General features: G+C 36.3%; 1 protein-coding gene across 1 annotated transcript; it reads left to right on the top strand.

The window, feature by feature from the left end:
• The first annotated feature begins 1,086 nt into the window (after nucleotides 1–1,086).
• On the top strand, nucleotides 1,087–18,865 carry LOC142981874 (fatty acid synthase-like). The gene is made up of 36 exons (XM_076128013.1): nucleotides 1,087–1,362; nucleotides 1,738–1,930; nucleotides 2,414–2,534; nucleotides 3,184–3,387; nucleotides 3,778–3,894; nucleotides 3,989–4,167; nucleotides 5,038–5,180; nucleotides 5,497–5,700; nucleotides 6,077–6,263; nucleotides 6,553–6,715; nucleotides 6,793–6,962; nucleotides 7,342–7,493; nucleotides 7,689–7,872; nucleotides 8,080–8,228; nucleotides 8,487–8,671; nucleotides 9,170–9,289; nucleotides 9,372–9,481; nucleotides 10,075–10,265; nucleotides 10,586–11,010; nucleotides 11,094–11,199; nucleotides 11,272–11,403; nucleotides 12,796–12,899; nucleotides 13,055–13,205; nucleotides 13,296–13,467; nucleotides 14,751–14,863; nucleotides 14,943–15,107; nucleotides 15,385–15,557; nucleotides 15,790–15,939; nucleotides 16,025–16,240; nucleotides 16,323–16,431; nucleotides 16,600–16,732; nucleotides 16,919–17,069; nucleotides 17,342–17,489; nucleotides 17,565–17,741; nucleotides 17,826–17,928; nucleotides 18,009–18,865. The coding sequence occupies exons 1-36, from the start codon at nucleotides 1,195–1,197 to the stop codon at nucleotides 18,560–18,562; spliced, it is 6,222 nt and encodes a 2,073-aa protein (XP_075984128.1). The 5' UTR covers nucleotides 1,087–1,194; the 3' UTR covers nucleotides 18,563–18,865.

Here is an 18,865-nt window from a genome sequence, read left to right as displayed (position 1 = left end):
CTAAACATAATAAATGGAAAAAAAATATGTTCAGTTCCAAAAGTCGCTGAACATGTTTTCTTCGAAAACCCTTTATTCTGAAGCATCTTCTTATTTTCTTTATTCATCAAAAACATCAGAAATTTATTGAAATGTTTAATTCCAAATAATGCTACCTGATTGTTTAGGTTTTTATTAAAATATTACAAAAAAGAGGTTTTGAAAATATGTAGCTAAGAGAACATACATTTTTCTTGGCTAGTATTCAGCTACGACAGACACTATCCTCGGACAGTGACGTTTTTAGAAACATATATTTATTTACTGCGGCGATGCGACAAGACTTTAAGAGCCATCTTCCACCATTTTCATATTTAATGCACCGGAATTTGACTGTAAACCTCCGGAACAAATTTTGTGTTTGGAAATGCCTGGAACTCGAATCTGATACCTCTGCACAGCTGCCACATATACTACCGGTTGGCCACAATGAAGGCCCTGTACATGTATACTAGTTCTGAATACACTCCAATACCTTTTCTGCCTTTCTTCCAAACTATGTTGGAGTCGGCTTTCAGTCTCACCGGATGCAGCTGAATACTAGTGTTTTACATGTAGCGACTACCTATCTGACCTCCACAGCCCATGCAGTTACTCGGGTTATAACACGATACCCTTCGATAAGACTGGTGGTCAGACCGTCAAGCTTCTGCCTATTGTTAACAACTGTCAACATCTTCGAAAATGACGGCCGGGACCCACAATTTAACGTGCCTTCCAAAACACAGAGGAACTCGATATGTGTAAGATGGTCACCCATCCACAGAACAACCTCGGCAAGCGTGGCTTAACCTCAGAAATTGATCCGCGCGGGTGTTATTATAGTTATATCATTGCTAAGAGCTTATAACACAATTTTATCAAATAAGTACACCTGTTTTAAAATTCTGGTCAGGAACACTAAAAAAGGTGATATCTTCACAGATTGACCTTATTTGATGCTAATCGGCCATTGTTAAGTCAAATTATATAATGAAAACAATTACTTCAAAGTCTATAAAAATGTTGTATAACATTAGCGTCACACAAAGTTACGGGACACTGCAGTAAACTCGTGTGCGACAAATAACAGAAAAATCTAGTTTAAAATTAGTACTTGCTTTTGTAAAATAATCCTATACGTTTCTTTTTTACTGAAAATCATTTAATTCCACCATGACACCAACGCCGGAGGTTCACGTTTCAACAGAGCAAGACTTCATTAAACCGCCATCGCCAGGAGAATCAATAGCAGACGGCGACAGAATCGTCATCTCTGGTATTTCAGGTCTCTACCCAGAAGCAAATAATATCAAGGAATTTTCTGAAATTCTCTATAATAAGGTGAAGTACAATATTGGTCATGTCACAAAATTCAAAATACCTACGTACAATAACATCAAAATAATTTATTGCAATACATAATGTAAAAGAAATAGTTCGAATATCAATTTTAAAAAGTTTTCAATCTTTTATACTTTGTCGTGCAAAAAGTGCTGGCCAAATAAAATAAAAAGAATAAATGGGTTTTGAAAAGTGAAGAAAAGAATAGCATTTTTTTTGTGGCGTTGTTCTTTTGTTTTTTGTAAGCATTTAAAATTTAAGAGCTGTAATCAATTATTGTTGTTTTAATTAAATAATATTACACCATTTGAAATATAAATAGTCGTGATACTGTATAAAATGGTGGCAAATTCGTTCAACGAAAGAGTTTTTCAGGAAAACCCAATAACTAGCGAAAATTTGCGATGGGCTTATAAACACCCGGAATTGGCCCAGTACGTAGGCAAAGCTCCAGGATTGGATCATTTCGACGCGCAGTTCTTTACCGTGTATTACAGACTATGTAATTACATGGACCCCATGTCGCGCAAAATGCTTGAGCAGACATACCAAGCTATCTATGATGCGGGTAAGTTTAACAACATTTAATTTAAAAAATACTCTCCCACCCTTGTTGTTTTCCCGAGAGAGAAGTTTACTTACTTATAAAAGTTTTTTTTTGCAAAATTATTTAACAGTCCCACAAGTACACATTTGTTAATGCTTATGATTGTTTCTGTGTACTGTGCGGTAGTGTTCCTACGTGACTAGCGCATCGTTCATTGGGTTCCTTTACACATTCTGTAGAAAAAGCCCTTAAAATATTGATTTTGGTATGACCCACTTTTATAATGTTATAACGATCTGTTTAACTGTTAGTATCGAAATATAAATAAGGTAATTGAGTTACAATAATTGACATATCTTTCAATGCATCAAGTCGTTGGTAGCAACCAAGTTGAACCAAATATCATACAATTCAGCAGCAAAATATAATGATTTAACGTAAGAGCATGCTTATTAACAAACTTGAATAAAGTAATATGTATTTTATAGTTTATAACTCTGGCAGGTCTCAGTCCGGGATGCTTTAACGGTAAAAAAGTAGCCGTGTTCATTGGAAGCTCATTCTCTGATACTGAAAAAGACGGTTTCATCAATTCAGTCTCACAATTTGGTCTCGGAATAATAGGGTAAGTTATAAATCATATCAATATTATTATTTTAAAGTTGACCGTGTAGAATACAGTTTATGATATTAGGTCGGGGAAAAAGTCTTTTCGCATTATAGTATGTATGAACTTGTAATAAAATCTTTAGTCTACACAAAAAAAACTCGATATTTGGGTACTTCGCGAGCTCACTGAAAGAAACCTAATGAACCGTGTACTCATTTGTGATTCTTGAAGCCAAAGAGATTTTATTACAAGTTCATACATACTATAATGCGAAAAGACTTATTCCCCGACCTAATAGTTAAAGTAATGTCATGTTCAGTGTTCTTGTTATAAAAGAACACTTTTGTCAACTATTTGCAAATGTCAAGTAAATAAATAATTAATCGTCGAATAATTACTACGCACAAAAAATAAGCATTGTCATAAAACGTGGCAATGGCTGCCAGCATCCTAGGAACGTTCCCGGTAGTCAGCGATGCGGAGCAGTATTTCGGCGCATAGCGCACCCTCTCTTTGATTTTTAATTTAAATTTTGACCATATTTTTTTATAATTTTCATATATTACTACAGTTTCGTTTTATATAACAAATTATGTCAAATAGAAAGCAACTTACCATAATATTTTCTTACAACATCAAACTACATAAATTATATTCATTATAGCTCTAGTAAAACAATGTTTGCGAACCGCATATCCTACTGGTTGAACACGAAGGGTCCTTCGTTGGCTATCGACGAAGCTGACTGCAGTTCAACTACAGCATTAGAACAGGCTTACTTGGCAATTCGTCGTGGCGACTGTGAAGCAGCTATCGTAGGCGGTGCTCATTTGTGTTTGCATCCTCAGGCGTTTATTCATCATGCAAGGTAAGCATTTTATAATTTTCTATGACTTGTTTCTTGATTCGTTGAGATATGCGCAAAATTCAAATTTGTACCATGATTACTAGAATGTAACGAAAAATTACATGGATTTCTTTCCGATCGATTTCGGCTGTGGCGTCTGATCAGGTCTGATTTAGGTTTCTCCTCGAATTCGAAGAACATTCCTATTTAGGGGAACATATGAAGGAATACATTGACAGTATGCTTTTCTGCATCATGTATTTTGTATGTTTTTATAGCCTCAATATTTTATACTATAATAGTTTAGTTGAAAACTGTGCTACTAAATATGTAAATGGCGTGTATGTTTTTCTGATAACCGATTAAGAAAAGTAAGAGTGGTTTTATGAATATAATTTTATCTCACTACAGAATAGGTTTGGTATCAAAAGATGGGAAGACGAATTCCTTTGCAGAGAACGCTCAAGGCTATGCGCTATCCGATGCGGTTAACGTTCTTGTTTTACAGAAGTCAAAGGATGCTCTAAGGTAAATATAATGTTCTTGGCCTTAATTCGTACATTCGTAACTATACAATATGTATGTTCACTAATTTTAATTTCTTATTTCGTTATATCTGCAGGTGTTACGCTGAATTAGTACATGTTAAAAATGAGTTTATATCGGTAAAGAATACTGAAACAGGGCCACAGTTTGGATATGACCGCAACATTTACAATACAGCGAAGTTCATAAAAGATTTCTACGAAGAGGCCAGAGTTGTACCACAGGTCGTTGAATATGTAGAAGGATACGGTACAGGTAAGATTTCAAAATTAAACTTTGTAGGTACATGCCAGTAGAAGCTTTAAAGAAACATTTAAAACCGATCAATATAATTTTACTTGTATGAGGAGCTCGTGGCTTAGTTTACAACAGCCGCACGGATCGATCTCTGAGGTTAAGCTACGCTTGCCGAGGTTGTTCCGTGGATGGGTGACCATCTTATACATAACGAGTATCTCCGTGTTTCGGAAGGCACGTTAAATTGTGGGTCCCGGCTGTCATTTTCGAAGATCTTTGACAGTCGTTAACAGTAGTCAGAAGCTTGAAAGTCTGACAACCAGTCTTACCGAAGGGTATCGTGTTAATACCCAAGTAACTGGGTTGTGGAGGTCAGATAGGCAGTCGCTCCATGTAAAACACTGGTATCCAGCTGCATCCGGTGAGACTGGAAGCCGACTCCTACATAGTTTGGAACAAAGGCTAAGCGAATATATATAATTTTACTTGTATCTCGTTTTGTTTATTAAAAGCATCTGGCCTATTTCAATCTACTTTCTAGTATACTTTTAGTATCTTCTTTTAAATTCATGTACAAACAACTTTATTTTGAAAATTTGGCGTGGCTTGCTTAAATTCATTATCGTTATTGCAACTAAATTACAACGGCAATGCATTTAACCTATTTAATTTGATTTGACCTTACTGTAAGAGAATAATTTTGCATAACACACCACAGCATTATACAATTTTTGATCGAAAAATCCATTGTAATTAAATAATGAATTTACATAAATTATTCAAACACACCGTGTTGTTTCTAGTAAAAGCAAACAAAATTTGAATGTCTTGTACTTCATTTGTCTTTGAATCGATTTTGAACAATGTTTTACATGGATCATATTGTAGGTGTTCCAGACGTGGATAAATCTGAATTAGAAGCGATTGAGAAAGTATATTGCGAGGATAGAGAAGACCCTCTCCTTGTTGGTAGCGTTACTTCGAATGTTGGCCTCACGGAGGCTGCAGCTGGTATTACCGGTATCACTAAGGTAGGTACTTATACGCATTTCTCTTATAAGTCTTTTTGACGTTAAAGTTAGGGTCAGTACAATTAGGCCGTGTAGATTCAGAAGCTTGGCTCTACATGAAATCTGATATCTGTTTCACAGGGCAAACTTTGTTGCTGTCTTGGCAACATTTTACATGAAAATTGTTTTTTGGGATTTGAAATCCTATTTCAATTTATTGATGTATTTTAATCGTTAAGACTATTGAAACCTAGTTTCTAAATGACAAGATTTTTATACATAAAAAGAAAACTTGATAACTTCAGTAAGAAATTTAAATAAATGTTATTTTGTATAGGTGTTGTTAGCATACCACAGCGGTAAGCTTGCAGCTACTATGAATTGTGAGAAGCCGCGCAAAGACATATTGGCACTGCGAGACAATCGTATGCGCATTGTTAATGAGCATGAAGTATTCGGTCGCGGCTACAGCGCCGTCAACGGCATGTCTTGTACCGGAGTCAACTCGCATGTCCTACTGAATGGACATTACAAACCTAAGGTAATATTTTTGTAACTTTACGGCATCTATCAAAATTACTTGCTGAATTAATTATGGCGCATGTTACTAATCTAATCTACTTATGAATAACATTATTTTCAGTCGCAGTACTTTCTGCCAGATATCTGGTACTATTTGCTGGCTTATCATCTCATCTAAATCTGTTTAGTTATAATCTTAGTGGTTCTGAAAATTTTTAGGTAAACCTTCGTTCTCCTATCAATTTACTTCACGATCAGTTTAACGTTTATTAGTTTTATATCTTTCTATCACCCTTTAAGATAACTTTATCATCTACTACCACATCAATTTCTCTTATGCTATTTAATAACTCCAGGATTGCATATTTCACTTTAGCTTTCGCATTAAATTTCAGGATTTATCTCGTTATAAATCCACAATACCGCACCTAGTCACGTTGTCTGGAAGACAGGAGTCATCTGTGGTGAAGGTATTTGATATACTGAAGTCCCATCCAGTCGATGCTGAAGAAATAGCATTGCTACATAGTATACATTCTAATAACATCTCTGGACATTTAGGAAGAGGATACATTGTACTTGGTACGTAAAAATAATTAATGCGTTCTCCCACTTGAGCTACGATGTAAAAATCAATAATGTTAAAATAAATTGATATGAAGGCAGGTCAAACTAACAAACGCTTTTATAAAGTTTTTTAGTCTTTTATATTGTAAATATGGATATTTGGCACACGTAGCTTCATTCTATGGTCTCTGTCTACGGAAAAAGACGTCATATGATGTAGCATCACATCGCGTCTCGTATATTTCTACTATACTTTTTTGACTAAAGTACACTGCCTTATAAAAAATATGTATTGCCATTTTAGATACCAATGCCGAAAATGAAACTGTTAGTCTATGTGAAAAGGCTGAATACTTCGATGACGTCAGAAAACCTTTATGGTTCGTGTACAGTGGTATGGGCTCGCAGTGGGCCGGTATGGGCGCACAACTCATGCGTATACCAATCTTCGCAGCTGCAATAGAACGGTACATAGCTTTTATAATTATAGTCGCTGTTATACCGTGATTAAAAGTTCACGATAAAACACTTATTTTCTCCACAGGTGTCGAAAAGTATTGGAGCCAAAAGGAATTGATATAGTTCATATAATTACATCTACTGACAAGACGATATTTGACAATATTCTGCATTCGTTCGTCGGAATTGCTGCCGTTCAGATTGGTCTTACCGATATTTTGACCGAGTTAGGACTAGTACCTGATGGTATCATTGGTAAGTAAATCGATTTGTTGGGATAAAAAATAAAATATATATACAAATCATTACTGTCCCACTGCTGGGTAAGGGTCTTCTTCCATAATGAGAAAGGGGTTAGGCCTTGATTCCACCACGCTTGCCAAGTGCGGATCGGCTCTTGAGTTGTTGGGATATTGGAAAACAATTTACAATATTTATACATTAACTAGCTGACCCGGCAAACGTTGCTTTGCCATATAAAAAACTAAGGTGTATGAAAAATAGATGTTGGTCGATTCTCAGACCTAGTCAATATGCTCACAAAATTTCATCAAAATCGGTCAAGCCGTTTCGGAGGAGTATGGCAACGAAAACTGTGACGCGAGAATTTTATATATTAGATTTATCAATTCAGGTCACAGTGTGGGTGAACTGGGATGCGCGTATGGAGATGGTTGCTTGACGGCGGAGGAGATGATATTAGCAGCTTACAGCCGTGGATTAGTTTCACTCCAGACCCCGTTGATTCGTGGTTCCATGGCTGCTGTGGGTCTCGGATATAAACAAGTAAGTATATCACTAAGGCCATACATTTCTTAGTTTGAAATTGAAATAGGTATAATAATATAATAATATGGAGAAGCCAGAGTGACAAATTGGTTAAATCAATAAAGTTTTCTGATCATAAAAAACTTGGCTTTAAATTGAATGTTATAGTTTTACGTTAGTTTGAAAGATTTCAACTAAAATGTACTATTTTAGATATCAACGATGTGTCCACCTGAGATAGACGTAGCTTGTCGCAATGGACCTGGCTCCAGTACTATCTCTGGACCAGCTGATGTGATGCGCGAGTTTGTCGCTCAGTTGACTGCTAAAGGCGTCTTTGCTAAGGAAGTACCGTGCTCCAATATTGCGTACCATTCACGATACATTGCTGACGCAGGTAAGAATATTATGTTTCTACACTATATCTGAATTCATTATCACTATTCACAACTTTTCCGTGTAGAGCTTAAACCTCCTGAATTCTATTCTGTGCCACCTTTATCCAGCCCTTACACATACTTAACTATCCTATCGGCCAACCTTGTCAGACCTACTACATTTACTCTGTTTGAAATATTGACTATAATAATAATTAATCTTATAGGACCTCATCTGCTCAAATATTTGAATGAAGTGATTAAACATCCGAAACCCAGGAGCGAACGTTGGATATCATCTTCTGTTCCACAAAACAAGTGGAACGAAGAGTCTGCTAAACTGTGCTCGGCGGAATATCATACGAACAATCTACTGGTAAGTGATAGTGTCATATTATAATTAACTATGTTTTATCACTGTCGAACTAATAACCGAACGCAGCCTTTATTAGTAGATAGTTCGATAGATCTGATTAGTAATACAGTGTTTTGTTCTTTCACTCAAATACAGTTTTAAAATTGATATATAGAAGAAGATGCAGTTGACTGCGGTTGATGTGTTGGATGCTTGAAGTTTGTAATTTTGGTTTTAGATTTTGTGGCTTGAATATTAAGTATTCTTTTTATTATCCAGAACCCGGTGCTATTCGAAGAGACGTCACGACTGATACCAAGTAATGCTGTGCTAGTAGAAATAGCGCCTCACGGTCTTCTGCAGGCTATTCTAAAGCGTTCATTATCGGAGAGCTGCCGGCACGTACCGCTCACCCGTCGTGGACACCCAGATAATGCGCTGTTCTTGCTTCAGGCTATTGGCAAGTTAGTACAACCCAAAACCAGCATAAAAAAATACGAACCAAGTTAAAAAAAAAATAGCCAAAAAAAAATGTAAATACTCGGGTAATTAATGTAATCATTTGTTATTCATCGTAGGGGCGTGAACTTAAAAATCTATTCAATGTTTATTACTATTCTGTTGTACAATAGCTTTTGTAGCAATAAAATGTGCAGACTAAATTTTTTTTAATAGTTTGTAAAGTTGGGGCCTATAGGTGGTTCTACGAGATACTGATTACTTTTGGAAAGCGCTAGCTTTTGTAGCTATATGGTTTTGTCTTGGCAACATTTTTCATGAACATGTTTTTTGTGGGATACTGATTGACATTTATTGTTGTTTGGATAACTGACGGTCTTAGGTTAATTAAAAACAATATAGGTTATCTACGGTAAAAGATTCAGGAATAAAAATTCAAAATTCAAATTATTTAACATTTTATTAATAATATAATTTAACATTAATAAATTATTTGTTTTCAGTTTATACATGGAAGGTTATGCCCCGAGAGTTCAAGCTTTGTATCCGAAAGTCCAATTTCCGGTATCAACAGAGACACCTATGTTGTCTCATATGGTTGAGTGGGTTCATGTTGAAAAATGGTAAAAAAAATTACAGTTTCAATTTTATTGCACATTTTTTCTTTAAAAATTAATTCAACAGAAACCAACTTAAATTTTTCAGGGCTGTTACTAAGATCAACGATGAGCGTAAAAAGACAGCATCAGCTTGTAAATTCGTCAAGTCTGTTCATGATCCAGAGTATAGTTACTTGCAAGGCAATGTCATACGAGGTAAATAAAAATCTTGTAAAAATATTGTTGCAAACTTTTTCCGAGTTATTTTTTTTTGTTTGGGCTGAGCTAGGTCTTTCGATATTACTTGAAGATTACCTATTATGAATTGTTGCTTAAGCAGTTAGCATATTTTGTTCATATTTTTTATTATTATTACCTGACTAGCTGACCCGCGCAACTTCGCTTGCGTCACATAAGAGAGAATGGGTGAATTTTTCCCCGTTTCTGTAACATTTTTTACTGGTACTCTGCTCCTTTTAATCGTAGCGTGATGATATATAACCTATAGCCTTCCTCAACAAATGGGCTATCTAACACTGAAAGAATTTTTCAAATCGGACCAGTAGTTCCTGAGATTAGCGCGTTCAAACAAACAAACAAACAAACAAACAGACAAACTCTTCAGCTTTATAATATTAGTATAGATTAAAAGGAGTTCGTGGCTTAGTTAACAACAGCTCGCGGATCGATCTCTGAGGTTGTTCTGTGGATGGGTGACCATCTTATACATATCGCGTTCCTCTGTGTTAAAGGCTAAACTCAACACACCGAATAAACAACATTGGCATTATTTTTTCTTTTTATTTCAGGAAAAATGTGCTATCCATTCGCTGCTGCTCTAGTAGCTGCGTGGGACACATTTGCGATGAACGCAGGAGTGCCGCGAGGAGGCGTGTCGGTGCAGTTCTTCGACGTGCACTTGTACGCGCAGCCACTGTTGTTTGACCAGCGGCCTCTTAAGCTCAATGTTGCTCTACACAGGGGAACTGGACGATTTGAGGTAACTGCGGGTTTTAGACAGTATTCTTTTATATTTAGGCTTGTTTGATTAACATTTGGCGCGGTGGTTATCGTGGCCACCTCGCCGCAATAACCGTAGCGCGCGTGTGGTGGGTTCGAATCGCACGCGGGACAAATATTTGTGTGATGATCACGACTATCTGTTCTGAATATGGTGGTTAATATATCTATATAAGTATGTATTTAGAAGTATATAAGTATCTTTATCAGTTATTTGGTTACATCATTATGAAATCATTAGTTTTAGTTTTATTCTTATATACAGAGAAAGCAAGTTGAAAGGAAATATATTTGTTCTAGATTACTAGTGAGTGCTCCAGAGTTGCTACTGGCTATATGAACGCTAATCAAGAAGAATTATATAGACTTCAAAAATATTACACTGATAATAACGCAAGTGACTTTAACGCAGCGTTTACATCTGACGATATATATCAGTTGTTACGTGAAAGAGATTACAAGTATAACGGAGAGTTACTAAGCATCGAGTCTGCAAACGAATCATTGACTGAAGCAAACCTAGTGTGGCGCGACAATTGGGTGACGCTCATCGACGGCATGTTGCAACTGAACGTGCTGAGACAACAACATGACGCTGTCTCACTGCCCACACAAATAAGAAGAATAGTTATTGATGTAAAGAAACATGCTGATAGTACAACCTATGATTTGAACGGAAAACTTGTTATGAAAGCTATCATCAATGAAGTTCACGAACTCACTAGGTAAGCTATTAAAACTTTATTGAAATAAATAGTTGAGAAATAATTGAATACAGTTGAGTTTTATATAAATATCTTAATTTCAGATGTGGTGGAGTCTTAATACAGAACGTTAAATTCCGTAATCTGCCTCCAGTGAATCATACTCTACAGAAATATGAATTGCATGTTCCATCTTCCGAAGTCAGTAAAGTGAGTAGATTACCAGACAGAATATATGTAAAGCACACAAAAATACATAAAAATTATGTTTTAATGTTTTAGCCGAATGGGGCTGCTCTTAACGGTGATAATATGGCCAAAAATATGAGCCTTCAGTGTGCAGAAATTGGAAATCTGGACTCGTTACACTGGATAGAAACTCCTCAGCTTGAACAAACTAATCTCACTGTAACGGTGTGTATCATTAAAAATATACCAACTATAAAAATATAGGGTGTCCCAACAAGAACGCAAGATTTAAATTTGGCGGCATTCGAAGTGTCATTGTTTGACATTTGAACACGTGTTATTGTTTATTAGTTTAAGGTACGAGGTTAGTAAAAATGGAGCGCTACACGATTGAACAACGCATTCTCATTGTGAAATTGTTTTACCAAAATGGTGAAAGTTTTGCGGCTACAGTTCGGAAATTGCGATCAATTTGGGGTCACAATAATGCTCCAAAAGAGTCAACTGTAAAGAGATTAATGGAAAAATTTGTTGAAACTGGGTCTGTTAGTGATGTAAAGACAACAACGCGCCTTCGACCAGGTCGATCGACCGAAAATGTTGCAGCTGTACGTGATGATGTCGCTCAAAATCCATCCACCTCAATTCGACACCGAGCTCAGCAAATTGGTGTCTCCAAATCCACTATGCAGCGAATTTTAACGAAAGATTTGCATCTTCATGCATACAAAGTTCAATTGACTCAAGAACTGAAGCCAGCTGACCATAGACAGCGAAGGGAGTTCGTTAATTGGGTTTTGGAAAGACAACATGAAAATGCTGATTTTGCCGATAAAATCATCTTTAGTGACGAGGCCCATTTCCATCTTGATGGCTTCGTCAATAAGCAGAATTGTCGCATTTGGGGTGAAGAAAATCCTCGAGTGATTCATGAGAAGCAAATGCACCCACAACGTGTCACTGTGTGGTGTGGATTTTGGGCTGGAGGAATCATTGGACCTTTTTTTTATGAAAATGAGGCAGGTCAAGCGCAAACTGTCAATGGTGTTCGGTATCGTCAAATGATAACCAGTTTTTTCGTGCCTAGAATTGAAGAAATGAATGTGGAGGGCATGTGGTTCCAACAAGATGGCGCCACATGTCATACAGCCAGAGAAACAATTGAATTGCTGCATCAGTCATTTCCCGATCGTGTTATTTCACGTTTTGCAGACCAGAATTGGCCGCCTAGATCATGTGATTTATCACCATTAGACTTTTTTCTTTGGGGTTTCTTAAAGTCGATGGTTTATGCGAATAAGCCGACGACGACTCAAGCCTTAAAAGAGGAAATTGGACGCTGTATTAATGAAATACCGCAGCATTTATGCAAAACAGTCATTGAAAATTTCATTAAAAGATCGCGTATGTGCCAGCAAAGCCGCGGCGGCCATCTGCCCGATGTATTGTTCCATAGATAACCTCGTCTTCTCTACTTTACGATACAATAAAGCTTACACGATTTTTTTTTAAATATCTGCGTTTTATTTAAAATTTAAATCTTGCGTTCTTGTTGGGACACCCTTTAGTTGTGGCTTTGACTTCATTCTTGTCATTATGTTTTATTCAATTTCTCAGGTCCATTACGCCGGTATGAACATGTTTGATGTGAAAAGAGCTACTGGAGTATCGACTTGTGATTCAAACGTATATGGAATGGATTATAGTGGGATTACTAAAAGGTTTTATTGACACTTTAATCAAGATTTTTATTAAGTCAGTGTTCTGAAGGCTGTGATAGCTGACTAGTAAAAGTATACCAGTCTCACGCACCTGGTCAAAGGTTCTGAGTCCAGACAATATAATAAGCTGTTTACGGTCTTTGTTTATTTTTCAGTGGTGTACGTGTGATGGGTATAGTGAGGTCGGGCGCGGCGAGTACTCAGCTACAAGCTCAGTCGGAGCTGCTGTGGCCGGTGCCGGCACACTGGAGCCTCGAGGACGCCGCCACTGTACCATATGCTTATGCACACGCATTTTACGCGCTTGTAAGTCCCATGCAATTATTTTTTAGACTTGTTGAGATTCAAATAAGTAGGTACTTTGAAATTTATTTGGTAATCATTCCTTTGTTTCAGGTACTAAAAGGCCGTCTCGAAACGGGCATGTATGTGTTAGTGCACGGAGCAGCCGGCGCTCTAGGTCAAGCTGTTATATCTATCGCTCTTGCTCAAGATTGTCAAGTATTCGCAACAGTCAGTAGTATTAGGAAAAAACAGTTCCTGAAAAAAATGTTTCCTCAATTAAAAGGTAGGTACAAGTTACTGTTCATAGCATCTACTTATTAAGGTACCCGCGGGTATTAAGGCCTAGCTAAGGGAGATTTGTAATAAAATGAAGAATATCCAATATAATCAACCAGTTTTTATAATAATCAGTCATGTACTTATATTACTACCGAGTTTTAACAAAAAATAGCTTCTAAAGCTTAAAACTAAAACATTATATCACTTTTAAAAAAACGCTGTCTTTAGGCCTTATTATAATAGGGTAGGGTAAAAAGGCCTATCCTATAAACTATTCAAAAATCAACTTAAACTAAGTTAATTAGTATTCTTGACATCAATAATCATTAACATAAGGCAATAGAAAGCATAGTAGTCTTAATAAATTAAAAAAATGTCCTTATTCGCATCCATCAGGACATTGAAAATCATCAGTATATTCTGCAGTCAAACCGACACATTCTTCGTGGTACCACTTAGAGCATCGCGAACATTGCCTCATTGCATCATCCATTCTATCTTATTTGCAAGCATGACAGTACCGATCATTTTTTTTTGTGATTTATTTTTGTCAGATCGCCTTCTGACCACAATGCTCGTTTGGGAGGCATCGTGACTGTAAGCACTAAAAACAATAATATATAAATTGAAAATATAAACTACGTATATACTACCACTAAAAAACATTTTAAAAACACGCTCCTACTTATATAGCAGTTAAAAAAATAGGAGTATAATAAGGCCTATTGTAAAATTTTATAGGCCTTAATATCCGCCAACCACCTATTTACAGAAAAGAATAATAATATATTTTTTATAACTACAAGTCTCTTAAAACGGTAATTTACGGACAAGCATACATTAATTAATAAGCGGACAGTCAATACAGGTTTGTAAATATGATATTTTCTAAACAACTTACGATTTACTAGAGTCAATTTTTATAATTCGTGCTGCTGAACCGCACTTCTGAATGATTTCGACGATATTTGCGGGAGGAGAAGTGCTAGAGTGCGTCCGCCACTTTGCAGCGACTTGTATACGCTCTGAGCTTGTGTGACAGTAATCTTGATCGTCAACTACTGTATTTCGTACGTTTTTTGTGATTTAGGCCTTATTACCCGACAGGCCTTAATACCCGCAGGTACCTTATTTATTACCCAATCAAATCATTTATTTATTTGAACCGAAATAATAAGTTGTGTAATTTGTACAATCTTTTACAATCTTTTTGCTTTCATTGTCACCCTGCTTATTGGATGGTTTATCCAGTAGTGAAACCGGCACTAAATTCCTATTGTATTTCAGATGAACATATTGGAAACTCACGCGATATCAGTTTTTCTGATAATGTAGTACTTGCCACAGGAGGCCGTGGCTGCAATATTGTTATTAGCTGTGTAAAAGAAGGCCTTAGAAATGTAAGAGACCACAAATTCTCATATTTTCTTGAAGAGTCTCAATGTGGTGAAGAGTTTTAATAATATTTGTTATGTCTAGGTGTCTTTGAATTGTTGCGGATTCGGAGGCATGCTGATTGACACGGTTCAGATTCAAGACCGTGAAGACTACGAGTACGGCATGTCTTACATGACAAAACAGAGAGCATATTCAACTATTGATTTCTCATCGGTATTTACAAGTGGCAACTATCAGGAAATGGAAGTAAGTTTAACTAAAACTCCTTAGCCTTGCTACACACACATTCAGTTCTGGATTACTCGGACTAGGCGGCAAAAGTAAATATATGTAGATGAACACGATCGGCCCGTGACAAGTGAGCCGAGTTGGTTTTGTTGTTCGATAAATATTGCCGAACCGAATATGTGTGTATCAAACGTTACACACATTTTCTTGTTTGACATATATTTTTTTTGTTTTAACTTATATTGATTGTGGTCACAAGGTTTACTTTCATATTGTATTTTTGTCGTTTATATAGCTTTTGCAAAAGATGGTAAGTGACGGTATAGCACGAGGCTATGTGGTGCCGTTGTCGCGAGTGACATATACTCCTGACGAAGTGACGCGAGCCTTCCGCCTGCTGGCGGGGAGCCGGCATTGCGGCCGTGTGCTGTTGCGCTTGCATGACAATGCACCTCCAACGCAACATTCGTAAGTATAACGAGAGAAAAAGCTCCTTATCTTGAACTTTTTCCAGATTTTATCGATATTTTTATATTTTCTACCTGTTCAATATTATTTTTATTAAATCTTTTTTTATTAATCCAAATTTGTTTACTGTTACGGCCCTGTTGCCAATGCTAAACTTAATTTGTTTTTGTGAATAAAATACCCTTTGTCTGTTGGACTTTAAATAATTTAAAACGCATAAATATAATTTCAGAATAACCTGTGCTCCCGAAAAATGTCAAATACTGTTATGGGACGATGACGTTATTGGTGTTCAACTAGCAGACAGACTTATCAAACGGGGAGCAAGAAAATTATACATTCAATGTTCCAAGTCAACGTCGTATCAAAACATTAAAATAAGGTAATAAATAGCTGCTGATCTTTAAAATTTAATTAAAAAATTAACAATAAATAAAATGAATATCAAATACAACTGTGTTTTTCAGATCGTGGCGAAAAAATGGTGTTGAAGTTGTAGAGTCTATAGAAGATCTAACAAGTGTTAGGCCACAGGCAGCACTCTTCAACGATGCTATGACACTTGGTAGTATTGAAGGAATATTCATCGTTATAACTCGCGACATAAACAAACAACCTTCAGACCCTTCACTATCTCTGGAGAATTTAGATTCAGTTTCAAGATTATTATGCCCTCAACTAAAGTAAGTGTTTTCAGATACAAAGTTTTACAGACATTTATAAGTAATAGGCTAGAAATATATAAATAAAACAAAACATTTACAGGTATTTCGTTGTGGTGACTACAGCAAAGAACGCAGAACAAGATATTTGTGTATCGAGAGCCAAGGCTGGATACTCAGCAACTTATCTAGATCTATCCACTTTAAGTGATGTAAGTTGACATTGTAATGTGACTTGTTTAATACATGTAGTACTACCTATGGAACAAAATCAAAATTGTATAGTTTGTGATCACTAGTTAATAAATATAGATCTGTTATAATTCCCTACTACATTAAGAAATTTTGTTAAGGTATAATAAGTAATGTTACATTAACAGGACGACGTGTTAGAGAGTCGCGAAGTGGTAGAAGCGGCGGAACAAGCACTAATCAGCGATCACACAATACTAATTGCAAGGAAAAAACATGAGCAGCCACCGACACTACTGGAACAACTTGCCGGACTAGCAGGTAACGATGGACAAAAGATGGAATAAATAGACCAGGGATTATATTTGAATAAAATTCCAAGATTTATTTAAGAAACTAATAAAGCAAATAATGTTTATTATTTAAGTGTAAACACATCATGTAAAATTATTACAATCGGAGAAGAAAGTAGAATATCAAATTCATACGAATTCAAATGTGTTTCAGATATAAACGTACCACGAAGCGTAGGTAAAGATATTAATTTGCATCAACTGGGCATGGCAGATGAGAAAGTACCATTGTTATCTGCGTTCTTGAACGTCACACACAATATATCGCTGGACGAGAAAGACATACCATTTTTGACAGTAGAGAAGTAAGTTCACACCAATGTGCTATGTAATTAATTTAATGATAGTATTACAGTTAACCTGGGTAACCTAGAATCATTTGGGTAACATTGAACGTGGGAATTTGAACTAGTTTCGATTATTTTTTCATATGAAAACAATACAATTGATAAAAGTCTGCAAAACTAAAATAAACCTTTATCAGTTACCCAAATTGACTTTAGCCCTTTGCCATTTGACCCTTAGCTAAACTAGTTCCAATTTTGTTTTGTTAATAAATAAAAAAATATATTTTTAGAATTATTGAATTGGAAAATTTGATAGCCGAAACTGTACCTGATAACATAAAAGGCTTACCAGCATTCTTCTCTAAGACTGGCTCCGACGAGCTTCTTTCAACAGCAGATTTAGTTGTACTACCTACACAGTATCAAGATGTGGTTCAAGTAAGTAACATTCATGCTTGTAAAAATAATGATAAGGTTATAGAAGAGTTAATAAATGAGAGATGAATTTTCTAGCCGGATAATGAATTCGAGATCAGTGGACAATACCTGTGCATTGTGCCGGGAATGGAGGGTCACCATGAGAGGTTCAGTGTGTTGTGTGAACGTCTCAAGCTGCCGGCGCTGGTGCTGCAGCCAGGACTTGATCATCCACAAGAGACAGTGCGGGACACTGCACTGAGATGTGCTGACGTACGTATAACGCCTTTTTATCAATACTGATATGTAAAGTCCCTTGGTATTGTTTCCCTTTTATTATTTACTTTATGATTACAGATTCTTACGAACAAAACTGAACTGCAAGATAACTTCTATCTACTTGGCTATGAAAGCGGTGTGTTGGTAGCACTTGAACTTGCAGCAATTCTAGAAGATAAAGGTGCAGATTTTTTCTAATAAACCATAAAGTTGTAGTTGATGGCTTTACTCTTAAATTTTAATGTTGTGTAAACGTTTCAGGTTTAACAGGAACGGTGTTCTGTATAGGATATGCACCAGACGAGTTCGCGCAAGAACTTGAAGAGCATCTTAGTGATTTACAAACAGAAGAGGAGTTACAAAACTCATTGATACGCCATATGTTTACGTTGATGGCGGACTGTGGGACGGAGAGATTAGACAAGGCTTTACAGAGCGCTACCACGTGGGCACAGAAGGTTGATGCGTGCGTGCGGTGTTTGTTAGGTAATATGACGCATTCAGCTCAGTACGCACAGGCAGTTATAGAGGCAGCATTGGCTCGCATACAACAAGTTCGACGACACAAGGTTGTAGCTCGCCCGCTGCGTTCTCGCTTGGTGCTGTTGCGTGCTTCGACAACAAATACTACCTTCCAGCCATCAGCTTTGCAGCAACACTCTCAGCAACCAGTCGTCGTACATCAACTAGAATGGCCTCTAGCACATGTGCTTTACGATACGCACTGTTCCAGTTTTGTTAATGAGTGTCTTGACGAGGAATTATTGAACGCTTTCAAAGAAAAGAACTTATGCGAATTTAGTCATATGCTATAGTTTTTCAAGCTATAATTTTGAGCCAAGGGCAAATTTGTTTTGAGTCTTTCAAAACAAATTAATTAACAATGACTTAAGGTAACCGTGGATTTCTTGGTATCCTCAAAACAAGTATGTAATATATGTAGGTGTATATTGTAGTTTTAGCAATTGTAGTACATATTTAGATTAAGAAAATGTTTTTTTTCGTAATTATATATATTTTTTCATGTTTTAGAATGTATATGTGTATATTTTAGTTTCTAAAAGAAGGTCATGAAAGAATTATCAATGTTTGTAATGTTGTATTTAATTTATTGAAAT

The sequence above is a fragment of the Anticarsia gemmatalis genome, chromosome 20 (genome assembly GCF_050436995.1).
Source record: "Anticarsia gemmatalis isolate Benzon Research Colony breed Stoneville strain chromosome 20, ilAntGemm2 primary, whole genome shotgun sequence".
NCBI classification, from domain to species: domain Eukaryota; kingdom Metazoa; phylum Arthropoda; class Insecta; order Lepidoptera; family Erebidae; genus Anticarsia; species Anticarsia gemmatalis.
Note: the sequence above shows the minus strand (reverse complement) of the source record. Positions and strands in the feature narration are given on the sequence as shown.

Coding starts and splice junctions, on each gene's coding strand:
- LOC142981874 (XM_076128013.1), top strand. CDS start 1,195: ATGACACCAACGCCGGAGGTTCACGTTTCAACAGAGCAAGACTTCATT. Junction 5,701..6,076: donor ATGGACATTACAAACCTAAG/GTAATATTTTTG, acceptor ATTAAATTTCAG/GATTTATCTCGTTATAAATC. Junction 9,482..10,074: donor GCAAGGCAATGTCATACGAG/GTAAATAAAAAT, acceptor TTTTTATTTCAG/GAAAAATGTGCTATCCATTC.